This window comes from Zonotrichia leucophrys, unplaced genomic scaffold, assembly GCF_028769735.1.
Source record: "Zonotrichia leucophrys gambelii isolate GWCS_2022_RI unplaced genomic scaffold, RI_Zleu_2.0 Scaffold_580_31898, whole genome shotgun sequence".
NCBI lineage: Eukaryota > Metazoa > Chordata > Aves > Passeriformes > Passerellidae > Zonotrichia > Zonotrichia leucophrys.
Window position 1 is genome coordinate 12,026 of NW_026992785.1, and position 19,873 is coordinate 31,898.

General features: G+C 57.5%; 1 protein-coding gene across 1 annotated transcript; it reads left to right on the top strand.

The window, feature by feature from the left end:
* Positions 1–301: 301 nt before the first annotated feature.
* Positions 302–14,738, top strand: LOC135441839 (liprin-alpha-3-like; the record flags this gene model as incomplete). Its single annotated transcript, XM_064701392.1, has 9 exons — positions 302–324; positions 430–721; positions 6,371–6,472; positions 7,447–7,611; positions 8,264–8,338; positions 8,946–8,978; positions 10,876–11,022; positions 13,025–13,171; positions 14,604–14,738. Coding segments are annotated over exons 2-9 (1,035 nt in total), but the record flags the coding sequence as incomplete, so codon positions are not given.
* Positions 14,739–19,873: the final 5,135 nt, after the last annotated feature.

Here is a 19,873-nt window from a genome sequence, read left to right on the forward strand (position 1 = left end):
GTGTGCCCAGGATGATGTGCGAGGTGCTGCCCACCATCAGCCAGGACCCCCAGGATGGGCCAGGACCCCCAGAGTGGTTCAGTCTCAGATCACCCACTCACATCACTCCCACTCCATCTCCCCCCAGGTGACTCCAGGTGTGCCCAGGTGTCTCCAGGTGCGCCCAGGTGCGCCCAGGTGTGCCCAGGATCATGTGCGAGGTGCTGCCCACCATCAGCCAGGACCCCCAAGGAACCCAGTCTCAGATAAACCATTGATCACTCTCCCATCCCTTGTCTCTTCAGGTGACTCCAGGTGTGCTCAGGTGTCTCCAGGTGCACCCAGGTATGCAGGATGATGTGCGAGGTGCTGCCCACCATCAGCCAGGACCCCCAAGGAACCCAGTCTCAGATAAACCATTGATCCCTCTCCCATCCCTTGTCTCTCCAGGTGACTCCAGGTGTGCCCAGGTGTCTCCAGGCGCGCCCAGGTGCGCCCAGGTGTGCCCAGGATGATGTGCGAGGTGCTGCCCACCATCAGCGAGGACCCGCGGCGGGGCTCGGGCGCGGCCGAGGAGCCGGGGCTGGAGCAGCTGATGGTGCAGATGCTGCGGGAGCGCGAGCGGCTGCTGGAGACGCTGCGGGACACGCAGGAGGGGCTGAACACGGCGCACCTGCGGCTGCGCGACCTGGCCCACGAGCGGGACCTGCTGCAGCGCCAGCTCAACTGCGCCCTGCCCCAGGTGAGGCAGGGGAGGGGTTAAACCTGGTGTGGTGTGGTGTAAGAGGGGTTAAACCAGGTGTGGTGTGGTTAAAGGTGGGGTTAAACCAGGTATGGTGTAGATGGGGTTAAACCAGGTGTGGTGTGGATAAACCAGGTGTGGTGTGGATAAACCAGGTGTGGTGTGGTTAAAGGTTAGGTTAAACCAGGTATGGTGTAGAAGGGGTTAAACCAGGTGTGGTGTGGATAAAGCAGGTCAGGGAGGGGAAGGGTTAAACCAGGTGTGGTGTGGTGTGGGTGGGGTTAAAGCAGGTGTGGTGTGGATAAAGGTGGGTTAAACCAGGTGTGGTGTGGTGTGGAAGGGGTTAAACCAGGTGTGGTGTGAATAAACCATGTGCGGTCAGGTGTGGGTGGGGTTAAAGCAGGTGTGGAGTGGAGTGGAAGGGTTTAAACCAGGTGTGGTGTGGGCAGGGAAGGGAAGGGTTAAACCAGGTGTGGTGTGGGCAGGGTTAAACCAGGTGTGGTGTGGATAAAGGTGTGGATAAACCAGGTGTGGTGTGGGCAGGGTTAAACCAGGTGTGGTGTGCTTAAAGGTGGAGTTAAACCAGGTGTGGTCAGGGAGGGGTTAAACCAGGTGTGGTGTGGATAAACCAGGTGTGGTGTGGTTAAAGGTCAGGATAAAGCAGGTGTGGTGTGGAAGGGTTAAACCAGGTGTGGTGTGGATAAGCCAGTGCGGTCAGGTGTGGGTGGGTTAAAGCAGGTGTGGATGGAGTGGAAGGGTTTAAACCACGTGTGGTGTGTCAGGAGGGGTTAAACCAGGTGTGGCGTGGGCAGGGTTAAACCAGGTGTGGTGTGGATAAACCAGGTGAGGTGTGCTTAAAGGTGGAGTTAAACCAGGTGTGGTCAGGGAGGGGTTAAACCAGGTTTAATGTGGATAAACCAGGTGTGGTAGGGTTAAAGGTGGGGTTAAACCAGGTGTGGTGTGGAAAGGGTTAAACCAGGTGTGGTGTGGATAAACCAGGTGTGGTCAGGGAAGGGAAGGGTTAAACCAGGTGTGGTGTGGATAAACCAGGTGTGGTGTGGTTAAAGGTGGGGTTAAACCAGGTGTGGTGTGGAAGGATTAAACCAGGTGTGGTGTGGAAAGGGTTAAACCAGGTGTGGTGTGGATAAACCATGTGCGTCAGGTGTGGGTGGGTTAAAGCAGGTGTGGAGTGGAGTGGAAGGGTTTAAACCAGGTGTGGTGTGGTCAGGAGGTGTTAAACCAGGTGTGTGCGGCAGGTTAAACCAGGTGTGGTGTGGATAAACAGGTGTGGTGTGGGCAGGGTTAAACCAGGTGTGGTGTGGTTAAAGGTGGGTTAAACCAGGTGTGGTGTGGTTAAAGGTGGGGTTAAACCAGGTGTGGTGTGGATAAACCAGGTGTGGTGTGGGCAGGGTTAAACCAGGTGTGGTGTGGATAAAGGTGTGGATAAACCAGGTGTGGTGTGGGCAGGGTTAAACCAGGTGTGGTGTGGATAAACCAGGTGTGGTAGGGTTAAAGGTGGAGTTAAACCAGGTGTGGTCAGGGAGGGGTTAAACCAGGTTTAATGTGGATAAACCAGGTGTGGTAGGGTTAAAGGTGGGGTTAAACCAGGTGTGGTGTGGGTGGGGTTAAACCAGGTGTGGTGTGGATAAAGGTGTGGTTAAAGCAGGCACGGTGTTGGTGGGGTCAAAGCAGGTGTGGTGTGGAAGGTGGGTTAAACCAGGTGTGGTGTGAATAAACCATGTGCGGTCAGGTGTGGGTGGGGTTAAAGCAGGTGTGGAGTGGAGTGGAAGGGTTTAAACCAGGTGTGGTGTGGTCAGGGAGGTGTTAAACCAGGTGTGGTGTGGATAAACCAGGTGTGGTGTGGATAAAGGTGTGGTTAAAGCAGGTGGGGTGTGGTGTAGAAAGGGTTAAACCAGGTGTGGTGTGGGTAGGGTTAAACCAGGTGTGGTGAGGTTAAACCAGGTGTGGTGTGGGCAGGATTAAACCAGGTGAGGTCAGGGAAGGGAAGGGTTAAACCAGGTGTGGTGTGGGTGCGGTTAAACCAGGTGTGATGCAGTTAAAGGTGTGGATAAACAGGTGTGGTGTGGTTAAAGGTGTGGATAAACCAGGTGTGGTGTGGATAACCAGGTGTGGTAGGGTTAAAGGTGGAGTTAAACCAGGTGTGGTCAGGGAGGGTTAACCAGGTTTAATGTGGATAAACCAGGTGTGGTAGGGTTAAAGGTGGGGCTAAACCAGTGTGTGTGGAAGGGTTAAACCAGTGTGATGTGGATAAAGCAGGTCAGGAGGGAAGGGTTAAACCAGGTGTGGTGTGGTGTGAAAGGTTAAACCAGGTGTGTGTGGATAAACCAGGTGTGGTGTGGATAAACCAGGTGTGGTGTGGTTAAAGGTCAGGATAAAGCAGGTGTGGTGTGGAAGGGGTTAAACCAGGTGTGATGTGGACTAAAGCAGGTCAGGGAGGGAAGGTTAAACCAGGTGTGGTTGGATAAACCATGTGTGGTCAGTGTGGGTGGGTTAAAGCAGGTGTGGAGTGGAGGGAAGGGTTTAAACCAGGTGTGGTGTGGGCAGGGAGGGTTAAACCAGTGTGTTCGTGGGCAGGATAAACCAGGTGTGGCTGGGCAGGGTTAACCAGGTGTGGGTGGATAAACCAGGTGAGGTGTGCTTAAAGGTGAGTTAAACCAGGTGTGGTCAGGGAAGGGTAAACCAGGTCTAATGTGATAAACCAGGTGTGGTAGGGTTAAGGTGGTTAAACCAGTGTGGTGTGGGTGGGGTTAAAGCAGGTGTGTGTGGATAAAGGTGGGGTTAAACTGGGTGGGTGTGGATAAAGCAGGTCAGGGAGGGAAGGGTTAAACCAGTGTGGTGTGGTGTGGGGGGTTAAACCAGGTGTGGTGTGGGTGGGTTAAACCAGTTGTGCGTGTGGGGTTAAACCAGTGTGATGTGGATAAAGCAGTCAGGGAGGGAAGGTTAAACCAGGTGTGGTGTGGTGTGGTTGGGTAAACCAGGTGTGTGTGTGTGGTGGGGTTAAAGCAGTTGGTGTGGGGGTTAAACCAGTGTGGGTGGGTGGGGTTAAACCGGCGTGGTGTGGGTGGGGTTAAACTGAGGTGTGTGTGTGTGGGTGGGGTTAAAGCAGGTTAGTGGTGTGCGTGGGGTTAAAGCAGGTGTGGTGTGGTGGGGTTAAAGCAGGTGTGGTGTGGGTGGGGTTAAAGCAGTGTGTGTGGTGTGGTGGGGTTAAACTGGGTGTGGTCAGGGAGGGGCAAAGGGGTTGAGCAGGTGAGTTCAGGTCCGGTGGCCACGTGTGCCAGTGTCCCCATGTCCCCAAATCCCCCCAGTTCCTCCACTGTCCCCACTGTCCCCAAGTCCCCAATGTCCCCAATGTCCCCAATGTCCCCATTCCCCCAATACCCCATTGTTCCTGCTGTCCCCAGCGTCCCCACTGTCCCCAATGTCCCCATTGTCCCAACGTACCCAATGTCCCCAATCCCCCAATCCCCCAATTTCCCCAGTGTTCACAATGTCCCCAAACCCCCCAATGTCCCCAATGTCCCCAATCCCTTCAGTGTCCCCAATGTCCCTGCACTGTCCCCAATATCCCAATGTCCCTAATTCCCCAATCCCCCATTGTCCCAATGTCCCCAGTGTCCCCAATCCCCCCAATGTCCCCAATCCCCTCAATGTCCCTAATCCCCCTCAGTGTCCCCAATGTCCCCTGCACTGTCCCCAATATCCCAATGTCCCCAATGTCCCTAATTCCCCCAATCCCCCATTGTCCCAATGTCCCCAGTGTCCCCAATCCCCCTCAGTGTCCCCAATGTCCCCAGTGTCCCCTGCACTGTCCCCAATGACCCCAATGTCCTCAAAGTCCTCAATGTCCCCACTGTCCCCCAATGTCCCCAATCCCCCTCAGTGTCCCCAATGTCTCCAATGTCTCCAATCCACCTGTTGTCCCAGTCCCCCAATGTCTTGATGTCCCCAATGTCCCCAATGTCCCCAGTGTCTCCAATCCCTTCAATGTCCCCAAAGTCCACAACGTCCCCAAAGTCCACAATGTCCCCAATGTCCCCCCTGCTGTCCCCAATCCCCCCAGTGTCCTAAATCCCCCCAGTGTCCCAATGTCCCCAATCCCCTCAATGTCCCCCATCCCCCCAATGCCCCCAATGTCCTCAATGTCCCCAATCCCCCCCAATGTCCCCAATCCCCCTCAGTGTCCCCAATGTCCCCAGTGTCCCCTGCACTGTCCCCAATATCCCAATGTCCCTAATTCCCCCAATCCCCCATTGTCCCAATGTCCCCAGTGTCCCCAATCCCCCCCAATGTCCCCAAGTCCCTCAATGTCCCCAATCCCCCTCAATGTCCCCAATGTCCCCAGTGTCCCCTGCACTGTCCCCGATGTCCCCAATCCCCCTCAGTGTCCCCAATGTCCCCTGCACTGTCCCCAATATCCCAATGTCCCCAATGTCCCTAATTCCCCCAATCCCCCAATGTCCCCAGTGTCCCCAATCCCCCTCAGTGTCCCCAATGTCCCCAGTGTCCCCCGCACTGTCCCCAATGACCCCAATGTCCTCAAAGTCCTCAATGTCCCCACTGTCCCCCCAATGTCCCCAATCCCCCTCAGTGTCCCCAATGTCTCCAATGTCTCCAATCCACCTGTTGTCCCAGTCCCCCAATGTCTTGATGTCCCCAATGTCCCCAATGTCCCCAGTGTCTCCAATCCCTTCAATGTCCCCAAAGTCCACAATGTCCCCAAATGTCCCCCTGCTGTCCCCAATCCCCCAATGTCCTCAATCCCCCCACAATGTCCCAATGTCCCCAATCCCCTCAATGTCCCAATCTCCCCCAATGTCCCCAATGTCCTCAATGTCCCCAATCCCCCCAATGTCTCCAATCCCCCTCAGTGTCCCCAATGTCCCCAATGTCCCCTGCACTGTCCCCAATATCCCAATGTCCCCAATGTCCCTAATTCCCCAATCCCCCATTGTCCCAATGTCCCCAGTGTCCCCAATCCCCCCAATATCCTCAATCCCCCCCAATGTCCCCAATCCCCCTCAGTGTCCCCAGTGCTGTCCCCAATGTCCCCAATCCCCCCAATGTCCTCAATCCCCCCAATGTCCCCAATCCCCCTCAGTGTCCCCAATGTCCCCAGTGTCCCCTGCACTGTCCCCAATGACCCCAATGTCCTCAAAGTCCTCAACGTCCCCACTGTCCCCCCAATGTCCCCAATCCCCCTCAGTGTCCCCAATGTCTCCAATCCACCTGTTGTCCCAGTCCCCCCAATGTCCTGATGTCCCCAATGTCCCCAGTGTCTCCAATCCCTTCAATGTCCCCAAAGTCCACAATGTCCCCAAATGTCCCCCCTGCTGTCCCCAATCCCCCCAATGTCCTCAATCCCCCCTCAATGTCCCCAATGTCCCCAATCCCCTCAATGTCCCCCATCCCCCCCAATGCCCCAATGTCCCCAATGTCCCCAATCCCCCCAATGTCCCAAATCCCCCTCAGTGTCCCCAATGTCACCAGTGTCCTCAATCCCCCCAATGTCCCCAATCCCCCCCAATGTCCCCAATCCCCCTCAGTGTCCCCAATCCCCCTCGGTGTCCCCAATGTCCCCAATGTCCCCAGTGTCCCCTGCACTGTCCCCAATGTCCCCAATGTCCCCAGGAGCTGGCGGCGCTGACCAAGGAGCTGAACCTGTGCCGGGAGCAGCTCCTGGAGCGCGAGGAGGAGATCGCCGAGCTCAAGGCCGAGCGCAACAACACCCGCGTGAGCACCAGCGTCCCCAAATGTCCCCAAATGTCACCTCAGTGTCCCCTCAGTGTCCCCAAATCCCCCCCAGTGTCCCCAATGGTGTCCCCATGTCTCCAAATGCCTCCATTGTCCCCAATGTCCCCAATATCCCTGGTGGCCCCATGTCCCCAGTGATGTCCCCAATCCACCCAAGTGTCCCCAGGGTCCCCAATGCTGTCCCCAATGTCCCCGATTCCCCAATGTCCCCATTGTCCCCAATGACGTCCCCAATGCCTCCAATGTCCCCAATGTCCCCAATTACGTCCCCAACATCTCCAATGTCCCCAATGTCCCCAATGTCCCCAAAGTCCCCAATGTGCCAACCCTGTCCCCATGCCCTGATGTCCCTGATCCTCTCAACGCCCCCAATGTCCCCAACACCCTCAGTGTCCCCAATGTCCCAAATGTCCCCAACGCTGTCCCCAATGTCCCCAGCTGCTGCTGGAGCACCTGGTGTCGTGCCACCAGCGCTCCCTCTGCATGACCGTGGTGTCCCCAATGTCCCCAGTGTTCCCAAATCCCCTCAGTGTCCCCAATGTCCCCAATGTCCCCAATGTCCCCAACGCCCCCAATGTCCCCAATGTCCCCAATGTCCCCAACACCCTCATTGTCCCCAATGCTGTCCCCAGCTGCTGCTGGAGCACCTGGAGCACCTGGTGTCCCCAATGTCACCAGTCCCCCCCAATGACCCCAATGTCCCCAATGTCCCCAATGTCCCCAATGTCCCCACTGTCCCCACCGCTGTCCCCAGCTGCTGCTGGAGCACCTGGAGCACCTGGTGTCCATAACATCCCCAATGTCCCCAACGCCCCCAGTGTCCCCAATGTCCCTGATCCCCTCAGTGTCCCCAACGCCCCCAACACCCCCAATGTCCCCAATGTCCCCAATGTCCCCAATGTCCCCAATGTCCCCGATGTCCCCAATGTCCCCAATGTCCCCGCTGTCCCCAGCTGCTGCTGGAGCACCTGGAGCACCTGGTGTCGCGCCACGAGCGCTCTCTCCGCATGACCGTGGTCAAGCGCCAGGCCCAGTCCCCGGCCGGGGTCTCCTCCGAGGTCGAGGTGCTCAAGGCCCTCAAGTCGCTCTTCGAGCACCACAAGGCCCTGGACGAGAAGGTCTGGGGGGGATTTGGGGGGTCCTGGGGGGTCTTTGGGGGGTCTTTAGAGGATCTTTGGGGGTTTTTGGGGGTCTCTAATGGGGTTTGGGGGGATTTTGGGGGGTTTAAGGTGACCTGGTGGAACCTGGTGGGACCTGGTGGGACCTGGTGGCATCTCAGGAGGGTTCTGAGGTGACCTGGGGGGTCCTGGGTGGTCTTGGGGGGCTCCTTGAGGGGGTTTTGGGTGGGTTTGGAAGGTTTCAAGGTGACCTGGTGGGACCTGGTGGCATCTGGTGGGACCTGAAGGCATCTCAGGAGGGTTCTGGGGTGACCTGGGGGGGTCCTGGTGGGGTCTTTGGGGGATCCTGGGTGGTCCTTGGGGGGTTCTAGGGGGGTTCTTGGGGCGTTTTGGGGGATTTGGGGGGGTTTTTGGGGGTTTAAGGTGACCTGGTCACACCTGGTGGCACCTGGTGGCCCTCAAGTGTCCCTGGGGGGACCCGAAGGGGTCTCAGGTGACTTTGGGGTCACACAGGTGGCCCTGGGGACATCTCAGGGGGGTTCTGGTGGCTCTGGGGACATCCTTGGGGGGATTTTGGTGTCCCCCTGGTATCACTGTGATGTCACCTCAATGTCACCGTGATGTCCCCTCGGTGTCCCCCCGGTGTCCCCAGGTGCGGGAGCGGCTGCGGGTGGCCCTGGAGCGCGTGGCCGTGCTCGAGGAGGAGCTGGAGGTGTCCAACCAGGAGGTGGGGACAGCAGGGGACACCGGGGGACACCGGGGTGGTGACACCGGGGAGGTGACACCGGGGAGGTGACACTGAGGTGTCCCCGTGGGTGGTGGCAGGGGTGACACCCATTGGGGTCCTTTGGAGGGTGACATCTGTGCCGTGTCCCTGTGTCACCTGGGGGTGGTGGCACTGTCCCCATGTGCTGTCTTGTCCTCTGTCCCTGTTGGTGACATTGTCCCTGTCCCCTCCCTGGGGTGACACTGTGCCCTTGTCCCTGTGTTTGTCCCCTCCCTGTCCCCCGTCCCTGTCCCTGAAGTGGCATTGTCCCTGTCCCCATGTCCCTGAGGTGACACTGTCCCCATATCATTGTCACTGTCATTGTCCCCGCAGTCTCTGTCCTCGAGCAGCTGTCCCATGTCCCTGTGGTGCATGCACTGTCATGTCCCACATTCACTGTCCGAGCAGTCACTGTGGACACTGTCACTGTCATTGTCACTGTCACTGTCCCCATGTCGCTGTCCCTGGAGCAGCTGTCACTGTCCCTGTCAGTGTCCTTCCTGTCCGTCCTTCCTGTGGTACACTGTCACTGTCATTGTCCCCTCATTGTCCCTCATTGTCCCCACAGTCGCTGTCCCTCCGGGAGCAGCTGTCCCTGTTGGTGACACTGTCACTGTGATTGCATTGTCCTCATGTCACATCGTGTCCTCAGGGGCAGCTGTCCATTGGTACACTGTCATTGTCACTGTCTGTCCCCACAGTCCTGTCCCTCGGGAGCAGCTGTCACTGTCCCTGTCAGTGTCATCCCATGTCATTGTCATTGTCCCTCACTGTCATGCCTCACTCCCACGTTGCTGTCCCTCCGAGAGCAGCTGTCCCTGTTGGTGACATGTCCTGTCCCTTCCTGTCCTGTGTGACATGTCATGTCACTGTCCCCATGTCCCCACAGTCGCTGTCCCTCCGGGAGCAGCTGTCCTGTCCTGCTGTTGGTGCACTGTCATGCCTGTCCCGTCCTTGCATGTCTGTCCTGTTGGTGACATTGTCATTGTCCCTCACTGTCCCCACAGTCGCTGTCCCTCCGGGAGCAGCTTCCGTCAGGTCCTGCTGTCACATGTCCCCATTTAGGTGCATGTCACGTCATGTCCAGTCCCGCAGTCTGTCTCGGGAGCAGCTGTCCTGGTCAGTGTCACTGTCATGGTCCATATTCCATTGAGGTGCATGCATTGTCATGCCCCAGCGCTGTCCTCTGGGGAGCTGTCACTGTCCTGTCAGTGGCTGTCAGTGTCCTCATGTCCATTGTCCCCCTGTCCCAAGTCGCGTACCTCGGGAGCGCTGTCATGGTCCTGTTGGTGACATGGTCTGCACTGAGTCCCATTGAGGTGACACGTCACAGTTGTCCTCTTGGTCGTCACTGGTCCCACGTCGCGTCACCAGGGAGAGTGTTGTCATGTCATTTCCTCATGGCACAGCGTGTCCTGGGAGGCACCTTTGGGACTGTCACTTGATTGGTCACTGTATTGCCCCTCATTGGTCAGGTCGTCCACATCGCTGACTGGGAGCAGTGTCCGTCCCTGTTGGTGACACTGTCATTGTCAGTCATGGTCACTGTCCTGTTGGTGACACTGCACTGTAATGCATTGTCACGCATTGCCACGTCGCTGTCTCCGGGAGGAGCCTGTCGGGGGCGTGGCTGGAGGAGCGCACCGAGGGGACAGGCGGTGAGGACAGGGGGGACATGGGGGGTCAGGGGTCACGGGGGGGACAACCGGGGGGGTCAAGTCACGGGGGGGGACACGCGTGAGGGACAGGGACAGGGAGACATGGGGGGGTCAGGGGACACAAGGGGTCATGAGGGACACGGGGGGGTCAGGGGTCACTGATGGGGACATTGAGGGGACAATGGGGACACTGAGGGGACAGAGGGTCAAGGGAATGGGGCACCAAAGGTAAGGGGACATGGGGACAGCGGGGGGGTACAGTGGGGACAGGGAGGGGACATGAGGGGTCGGGGAACTGGGGGGGACATGGGTAGGGGTCATGGGGGTGCAAAACGTGAGGGGACATTGGGGGGGTACACTGGGGGGTTAGGGGACAATTTGGGGGGTCAATGGGGGACACTGGGGGGGTCAGGGGACACTGGGGGGTAGGGTACGAGGGACACTGATGGGGAATGGACACTTGGGGAGAGGAACACCAATAGGGAGGTGACACTGGGAGGGTCAGGGGACATGGAGGGAATGAGGGACATGGGGCATGAGGCGGGGCACTGGGGGGTCAGGACATGATGGAATGAGGGGACATGGACTGAGTCAGGGGACAGGGGGTCAGGTCACTGATGGGACTGAGGGGACATGGTCACTTGGGGGGTAGGGACAGGGGGGGTCAGGGTCAATGCGGACATTGGGACAATGGGGACACTGGGGGGGGGTCAGGGATCAGATGGGATTGAGGACAATGGGGACAGCGTGGGGGGGGGCGGGCAGGATACATGGAATGGAGGTCAGAGTTCTGTGGGTCAGAGGTCAGGGGTCAGAGGTCAGAGGTGGCGCTGTCCCCAGGCGGAGCTGGAGGCGTCGCTGGGCCGGCAGCGCGTGGCCGCCCTGTGCCGCCAGCTGGGCCGGCTGCAGGACGAGGCCAACGCCGCCCAGAGGGAGCTGGCCCGGGCCCACGAGGCGGGGGCCAAGCTCCAGAGGGACCTCAAGGAGGTGAGGATGGGGGGAAATAGCGAAAAAACGAGAAAAAACGGGGGGAAAACGGTGAAAAAACGAGAAAAAACGGTGAAAAGATGGCGGAAAACCAGCTAAAAATGGGAAAATGGCCCAAAGTGGGAGCTGGCCTGGGCCAAGCTCCAGAGGGACCTCAAGGAGGTGAGGATGGGGGGAAATAGAGAAAAAACGGTGAAAAAACGAGAAAAAACGGTGAAAAAATGGGGAAAAACGGTGAAAAAAATGGGAAAAAACGGTGAAAATATGGCGGAAAACCAGCTAAAAATGGGAAAATGGCCCAAAGTGGGAGCTGGCCCGGGCCAAGCTCCAGAGGGACCTCAAGGAGGTGAGGACGGGGGGAAATAGGGAAAAAACGGGAAAAAACGGTGAAAAAACGAGAAAAAATGGTGAAAAAACGAGAAAAAACGGTGAAAAAATGGCAGAAAACCAGCTAAAAATGGGAAAATGGCCCAAAGTGAGATCTGGCCCGGGCCAAGCTCCAGAGGGACCTCAAGGAGGTGAGGATGGGGGAAATAGCGAAAAAAACGGGAAAAAACTGTGAAAAAATGAGAAAAATGGTGAAAAAAAGAAAAAACGGAAAAAACGGTGAAAAAACGGGAAAAAACGGTGAAAAAATGGGAAAAAACGGTGAAAAGATGGCGGAAAACCAGTTAAAAATGGGAAAATGGCCCAAAGTGGGATCTGGCCTGGGCCAAGCTCCAGAGGGACCTCAAGGAGGTGAGGACGGGGGGGAATACTGAAAAAATGGGAAAAAATGGTGAAAAAATGGGAAAAAACGGGAAAAAAATGTGAAAAAGTGGCTAAAAATGGTGAAAAATGGCCCAAACTGGGATGATGATCCAATGTCCCCCAATGTCCCCAATGTCCCCTCAATCCTCCCATTGTCCCCAGTCCCCATTGCTCTCATTGCCTCCATTGTCCCCCATGTCCCCAATGTCCCCAATCCCCAAATGCCCCAAACATCCCAATTGTCCCCAATGTCCCCTATATTCCAATACCCCCAATTTCCCCCTCAATGTCCCCAATGTCCCCAACATCCCCAATGTCCCCAATGTCCCCAATCCCCCAATGTCCCCTCAATCCTCCCATTGTCCCCAATCCCCTCAATGTCCCCAATGCCCACAATGCTCCCAACATCTCCAATGTCCTCAATGTCCCCAATGTCCCCAACATCTCCAATGTCCCCAATGTCCCCATTGCCCCCAATGTCCCCAATGTCCCCAACATCTCCAATGCCCCGATGTCCCCAATGTCCCCAATGTCCCCAATGCCCTCAATGTCCCCATTGTCCCCATTGATGTCCCATTGTCCCTCAGGCGCTGGCGCAGCGCGAGGACATGGAGTGCATGACAACATTGGAATGTCCCCAGTGTCCCAATGCCCCCAATGTCCCCCAATCCCCCCAATGTCCCCAATGTCCGCAACATCTCCAATGTCCCCAATGCCCCAATGTCCCCAATGTGTCCCCATTGTCCCTGAGGCGCTGGCAGAGTGCGAGGACATGGAGGAGCGCATGACAACATTGGAATGTCCCCAATGTCCCAATGTCCCATTGCCCCCAATGTCCCCAATGTCCCAGTGTCCCCAATGTCCCCAATGTCCCCAGTGCCCTCAATGTCCCCAATGTCCCCACTGATGTCCCCATTGTCCCCCCAGGCGCTGGCGCAGCGCGAGGACATGGAGGAGCGCATGACAACATTGGAATGTCCCCAATGTCCCCAATGTCCCCAGTGTCCCCAATGTCCCCAACACCCCCAATCCCCTCAATGCCCCAATGTCCCCAATGTCCCCAACATCTCCAATGTCCCCAATGTCCCCAATGTCCCCATTGATGTCCCCAATGTCCCCAATGTCCCCAATCCCCCCAATGTCCCCAACACCCCCAATGTCCCATTGCCCCCAATGTCCCCAATGTCCCCAATGTCCCCAACACCCCCAATGTCCCCAATGTCCCCACTGATGTCCCCATTGTCCCCAACAGGCGCTGGCGCAGCGCGAGGACATGGAGGAGCGCATCACGACGCTGGAGCGGCGCTACCTGAGCGCGCAGCGCGAGGCGACCTCGCTGCACGACGCCAACGACCGGCTGGAGAACGAGCTGGCCAGCAAGGAGAGCCTGTACAGACAGGTGACACACCTGGGGACATTGGGGACACACCTGGGGACACCTGGGGACACGTGAGATACACCTGAGATAGAGGGGATACACCCAATATAGAGGGGACACAGCTGGAGAAGGAGCTGGCCAGCAAGGAGAGCCTGTACAGACAGGTGGGACACCTGGGGACACACCTGGGGACATTGGGGACACACCTGGGGACACACCTGGGGTCATGGAGATACACCTGGGGACACCTGAGATACACCTGGGATAGAGGGGACACACCTGAGATACATGGGATTCACCTGGGTTACACCTGGAGAAGGAGCTGGCCAGCAAGGAGAGCCTGTACAGACAGGTGGGACACCTGGGGACACTGGGGACATTGGGGACATTGGGGACACACCTGGGGACATTGGGGACACACCTGGGGACACCTGAGAGACACCTGGGATAGAGGGATACACCTGAGATACACGGGATACACCTGGGTTACACCTGGAGAACGAGCTGGCCAGCAAGGAGAGCCTGTACAGACAGGTGGGACACCTGGGGACACTGGGGACACACCTGGGGACATTGGGGACACACCTGGGGACACCTGAGATACACCTGGGATAGAGGGGATACATGGGATTCACCTGGGACACAGCTGGAGAATGAGCTGGCCAGCAAGGAGAGCCTGTACAGACAGGTGACACACCTGGGGACATTGGGGACACACCTGGGGACACCTGGGGACACACCTGGGGCACACCTGGGGACACCAGGGTCACACCTGGGACACACCTTGGTGTCCCCATTGATGTCCCCACCACCGGTTGATGTTGTCCCTTCCCATTCTTGTCCTTCACCCGATGTCCCCAAATGTCCCCAATGTCCCCAATGTCCCCAATCCCCCCAATGTCCCCAAATGTCCCCGATGTCCCCAGAGTGAGGAGAAGGGCCGGCAGCTGCAGGAGTGGCTCGAGGACACCCAATGTCCCCAATGTCCCCAATGTCCCCAATCCCCCAAACACCTCAATGACCCAAACACCCCCAATGTCCCCAATGTTCCCCAATGTCCCCAGAGCGAGGAGAAGGGCCGGCAGCTGCAGGAGTGACTGGAGAACACCCAATGTCCCCAACGCCCCCAATGTCCCCAATGCCCCCAATCCCCACAATGTCCCCAATCCCCTCAATGTCTCCAGTGTCCCCAATGTCCCCGATGTCCCCACTGTCCCCAATGACCCTGATCCCCTCAAAGACCCCAATCCCACCCAATGTCCCCAATGTCCCCAATGTCCCCAGAGCGAGGAGAAGGGCCGGCAGCTGCAGGAGTGGCTCGAGGACACCCAATGTCCCCAACGCCCCCAATGTCCCCAATGTCCCCAATCCCTGTCAGTGTCCCCAATGTCCCCAATGTCCCCAATGTCCCCAATCCCCCCAATGTCCCCGATGTCCCCAATGCTGTCCCCAGAGCGAGGAGAAGGGCCGGCAGCTGCAGGAGTGGCTCGAGGACGCCAAGGCCAAGCTGCAGCTGACCCTGCAGAAAGCCGAGACGCTGCCCGAGATCGAGGCCCAGCTGGCCCAGAGGGTGGCGGCGCTCACCAAGGTGGGGCTGGGGGCGACTTTGGGGGGTCCTGAGGGGGTCCCAGAGGGGTTTGGGGTGGTCTTGAGGGGTTTGGGAGTGATTGGGGATTTGGGGGAGATTTTGGGTGGGGATTTGGGGGTGGGGGGTTTGTGTAAGGGGTTATTGGGGAGCTGATTTGGGGAGTTTTGGGGGGTTGGGGGAGTTGAGGGTTTGAGGGTTTGAGGGGGATTTGGGGGTCTCTAGGGGGGATTTGGGGGTCTTGAGGGGTTTGGGGGGGGATTTGGGGGAATTTGGGGGGTCCTGAGGGGGTTTGGGGGAGTTTGGGGGGATTTGGGGTATTTGGGGGATTTTGGGGGGTTTGGGGGGATTTGAGGGGGTTTGGGAGGGGGTTTGGGGGTTTCAGGGGGTTTGGGGTGGTCTTGAGGGGGTTTGGGGATTTTTGGGGGGATTTGGGGGATTTGGGGGATTTTGGGGGGGGTTTGGGGGGATTTGAGGGGATTTGGGGTGGTCCTAGGGGAGTTTGGGGTGGTCCCAAGTGGGTTTGGGTGGGTCTTGAGGGGGTTTGGGGAGGTTTGGGGGATTTGGGGGGTTGGGGGTTTTGGAGGGGATTTGGGGGGATTTGGGGGATTTGGGGGGTCCTGGGGGTTTGAGGTGAGTCTATTTGGAGGGATTTGAGGGGAGTTTGGGGGTTTGGGGGGATTTAAGGGGGTCTTGAGGGGGTTTGGGGGGATTTGAGGGGGATTTGGGGGGATTTTGGGGGTCCTGGGGGTTGAGGTGAGTTTTGGAGGGATTTGAGGGGAGTTTTGGGGGTTCTGGGGGGATTTAAGGGGGTCTTGAGGGGTTTTGGGGGGATTTGAGGGGGTTTGGGGGGATTTGAGGGGAATTTGGGGTGGTCCCAGGGGCGTTTGGGGTGTACCCAAGTGGGTTTGGGGTGGTCTTGAGGGGGTTTTGGGGGGGTTTGGTGGGATTTTGGGGGGGCTCGAGGGGTTTTGGAGGGGATTTGGGGGGGTTTTGGGGAGGTTTTGGGGGTCCTGGAGGGGTTGAGGTGAGTTTTGGAGGGATTTGAGGGGGAGTTTTGGGGGGATTTGGGGGGGGTCTTGAGGGGTTTGGGGGGATTTGAGGGGGTTTTGGGGGGATTTGAGGGGGTTTTGGGGGGTCCCAGGGGCGTTTGGGGTGGTCCCAAGTGGGTTTGGGTGGGTCTTGAGGAGGTTTTGGGGCGATTTGGGGGAATTTTTGGGGGGTCTTGAGGGGGTTTGGGGGGGAATTGGGAGAGTCCTGAGGGAAATGTCCCCCCCCAATGTCCCCAAATCCCCAAACGTCCCCAAATGTCCCCAAATGTCCCAAATCCCCCCAACGTCCCCAAATGTCCTCAACGTCCCCAATGTCCCCAATGTCCCCCATTGTCCCCAAATGACCCATTGCCCCAAATGTCCCCAATGTCCTCAGTGTCCCCAGTCCCTCCAATGTCCCCAACATCCCCAATCCCCCAAATCCTCCCAATGTCCCAAATGTCCCCAAGGTCCCAAATGTCCCCAATGTCCCTGATGGCCCCCAATGTCCCCAATCCCCAATGTCCCCAATGTCCCCAAATGTCCCCAAATGTCCCCATTGTCCCCCCAATGTCCCCATTGTCCCCCCATTGTCCCCAAATGTCCCCAATGTCCCCAAATCCCCCCAATGTCCCCAATGTCCCCAATCCCCATTGTCCCCAATGTCCCCAAATGTCCCCAATGTCCCCAACGTCCCCCAATGTCCCCAATGTCCCCAAATGTCCCAATGTCCCCAATGTCCCCAATGTCCCCAACATCCCCAGTGTCCTCAAATGTCCCCAATGTCCCCCAATGTCCCCCAATGTCCCCAACGCCCCCAATGTCCCCAATGTCCCCAATGTCCCCAATGTCCCCAATGTCCCCAATGTCCCCCAATGTCCCCAATGTCCCAAATCCCCACAATGTCCCCAAATGTCCCCAATGTCCCCAAATGTCCCCAACATCCCCAATGTCCCCAAATGTCCCCAATGTCCCCCAATGTCCCCCAATGTCCCCAACGTCCCCAATGTCCCCAATCCCCCCAATGTCCCCAATGTCCCCAACACCCCCAATGTCCCCAATGTCCCCAATGACTCCAATCCCCATTGTCCCCAAATGTCCTCAATGTCCCCAACATCCCCAAATGTCCCCAATGTCCCCCAATGTCCCCAATGTCCCCAATGTCCCCAATGTCCCCAATGTCCCCCCAATGTCCCCAAATCCCCCCAATGCCCCCAATGTCCCCAAATGTCCCCAAATGTCCCCAAATCCCCCCAATGCCCCCAATGTCCCCAATGTCCCCAAATGACCCCATTGCCCCAAATGTCCCCAGTGTCCTCAACGTCCCCAATGTCCCCTCAGTGTCCCCAAATGTCCCCAATCCCCCCAATGTCCCCAATGTCCCCAGTGTCCTCAACGTCCCCAAGGGGGCCCCAAATGGGCCCAAACCACCTCAATGTCCCCAAAATCCCCAAATCCCCCCAATTGTCAATTTGGGGGCCAAATTTGTCCAATTGGGCATTCCCCAATTGTCCCAATGTCCCCAAATCCCCCAAAATGCCCCAAATGGGCCCCCAATAACTTGGGAATTTGTCCCCAAATTTGTTTCCCAAATGGGGGCCCAATGTTCCCCCAAATGTCCCAATGGGGCCCCAAAAATCGACAAATGGGGGCCAATTTGGGGGCCCAAGGGTTAATGGGGGGAAAATTTGCCCAAAAGGCCCAAAATCACCAAAAAATTGTCACCCAAAAAGGGGACTTGTCCATGGGTTTAATCCCAAATTTTATTTGTCCCCTGGTCCCCAAAGGTCCCAAAATGGGGGGCCCAAATGGGGGGGCCCCAATTTGGGGGCCCCAAAATTGGGGGCCCAATCAAAATCCCAAATGGCCCAATGCCCCAATGGGCCCCCAATCCCCAAAAAATCCAAATGTCCCCAATGTTTCAAAAATTTGGGGCCCAAATAATTTTGGGTCCCAATGCCCCAAAAATGGGGCCCCAAAATTGTCCCAAAATTTGGGGGCCCCAAATTTGTCCGATGTAATGTCCCTGCCCTAAATCCCCAAAATGGGCCCAATGCCCCCAATTGCTCCCCATGGGGGCCGGGGCGGGGGCCGGAATTTGAGGAGGTTTGGGCAGTAGGGAATGCGAAAGAAACCCCGGAATGCCCCAGGGTGGGGGACCCCCCAAAAGGGAACCCAAAAAAAATTTGGGCCCAAAAATTGGTCCCAGAAAAGGGGGGAAACCCCAAAAATTGGGGGGAACCCAAAATTTTGGTCCCAGGAAAAGGAAACCCCAAAAAAGGGGCCCCAAAAAAAGGGAAATCCCTTTTAAAAATGGGCCCAAAAATGGGGGACCCCTTTTGAAAAACAAAAAAAGGGACCAAAAATGGGAAACCCAAAAAGGGGAAATTTGGGGGGGCCGGGAGAAAAGGGGGGCCCGGGTTTTGGGGGAAATTTGGGATTTTTTTGGGGGCGAAAAAGGCTCCAAATGCCCTAAAAGGGGAGGGGTTTGGAGCACCCCAAAAAAGGGGGGGGCTGGGAAAAAAAAGGGGGGCCGGATGGGGATTTGGGGGTCGGGGGAAAATTTTGGGGGGGTTTTTGGGGATTTGGGGGAGTTTAAGGGGGTTTGGGGGGTTTTGGGGCCCGGATGAATTTGGGGGAATTTTTTGGGGGGGGTGGGTAATGCCCCCGGGGGGAAAATTTGGGGGCCCCCCCAAAATTTTAGGGGTTGGGGGTTTTGGAAAATTTTGGGGGGGGGGTTTTTGGGGGGGCCTGGTGGTTTTTGGGGGGGTTTTGGGGGGCCCGGGGGCTGCAGCTGCACCCCAGGAGGGGATGGGGGCCCTGGAAAGGGGAAGGGGGGGGCCCCCAAAATTTGGGGGGGGGGCTCCGACAACATTTTGGGGGGGGCCCGGGGAAAATTGGGGGGGTCCGGTAAAAATTTTGGGGGTTGGGGATTTGGGCAGTTTAAGGGGGTTTTGGGGTTGAAATGTTTTTTTTGGCCCTAAAGGGGGGGGGAGGAAATTTTTGGGGCACCCCCAAAATTGGGGGGGGGTTTTGGGAAAAATTGGGGGGTCCTGGAAATTTGGGGGGTCCAAGGGATTTGGGGGGTTTTTTGGGGGTTGGGGAAATTTTGGGGGTTTTGGGGGGGTTTTGGGGGGCCGGATGGGGTTTTGGGGAGTTTTGGGGTCCCGGGCGGTGCGCTGCATCAAAGGGGAAGGGGGGGGCCCCGGAGGGAAGGGGGGGCCCCCCCCGAAATTGGGGGGGGGCCCGCAACTCTGGGGGGTTGGGGGAAAAATTTGGGGGGGCCTGGTGAGATTGGGGGGCCCGGGGGAGATTTGGGGAGTTTAAGGGGAGTTTTGGGGGGCGGGGGGGTCTAAAAAAGGGTCCGCGCACCCCAAGGAGGGATTTGGGACCCAAAATTGGGGAGGGGTCTGGGAAAAAATTGGGGAGTCCTGAGAGGATTTTGGGGGGTCCTGAGTGGGATTTTGAGGGAATTTGGGGGAGTTTTGGGGGTCCTGGGCGGCTGCAGCTGCACCTCAAGGAGAGGATGGGGGCCCTGGAGGAGAAGGTGGGGGCACCCCCAAATTGGGGAGGGGGCTCCGACAACATTTGGGGGGTCCTGGGAGAAATTTGGGGGAAATTTGGAGGGATTTTGGGCAGTTTAAGGGGAGTTTTGGGGGGTCTGAAATGGTTTTTTTGTTGCCCAAGGGGGGAGGGGGGGCCCCGGAGGGAATTTTTTTGGGGGCCCCCAAAATTGGGGGGGGTTTGGGAAAAAAAGGGGGGGGCCTGGAAGGGATTTGGGGGGTCCGGGTGAAATTTGGGGGGGTGGTAGATTGGGGCATTTAAGGGGAGTTTGGGGGGTTGAAGGTTTTGGATGGCCCTAAAAGAGGAATGGGGGGACCCAAAATTGGGGAGGGGTCTGGGAAAAAATTGGGGGGTCCTGGATGGGATTTGGGGGGGGGGGTGAGAAATTTGGGGATTTTTTGGGGATTTGGGGGGATTTTAAAGGGGGGGTTTGGGGGATTTTGGGGGTCCCGGGGTGAATTTGGGGGGGTTTTGGGGGTTTGGGGGGCTCCAGCTGTCCTAAATGAGGAAAAAGGGGGCACCTCCCAAAAATTGGGAGGGGTC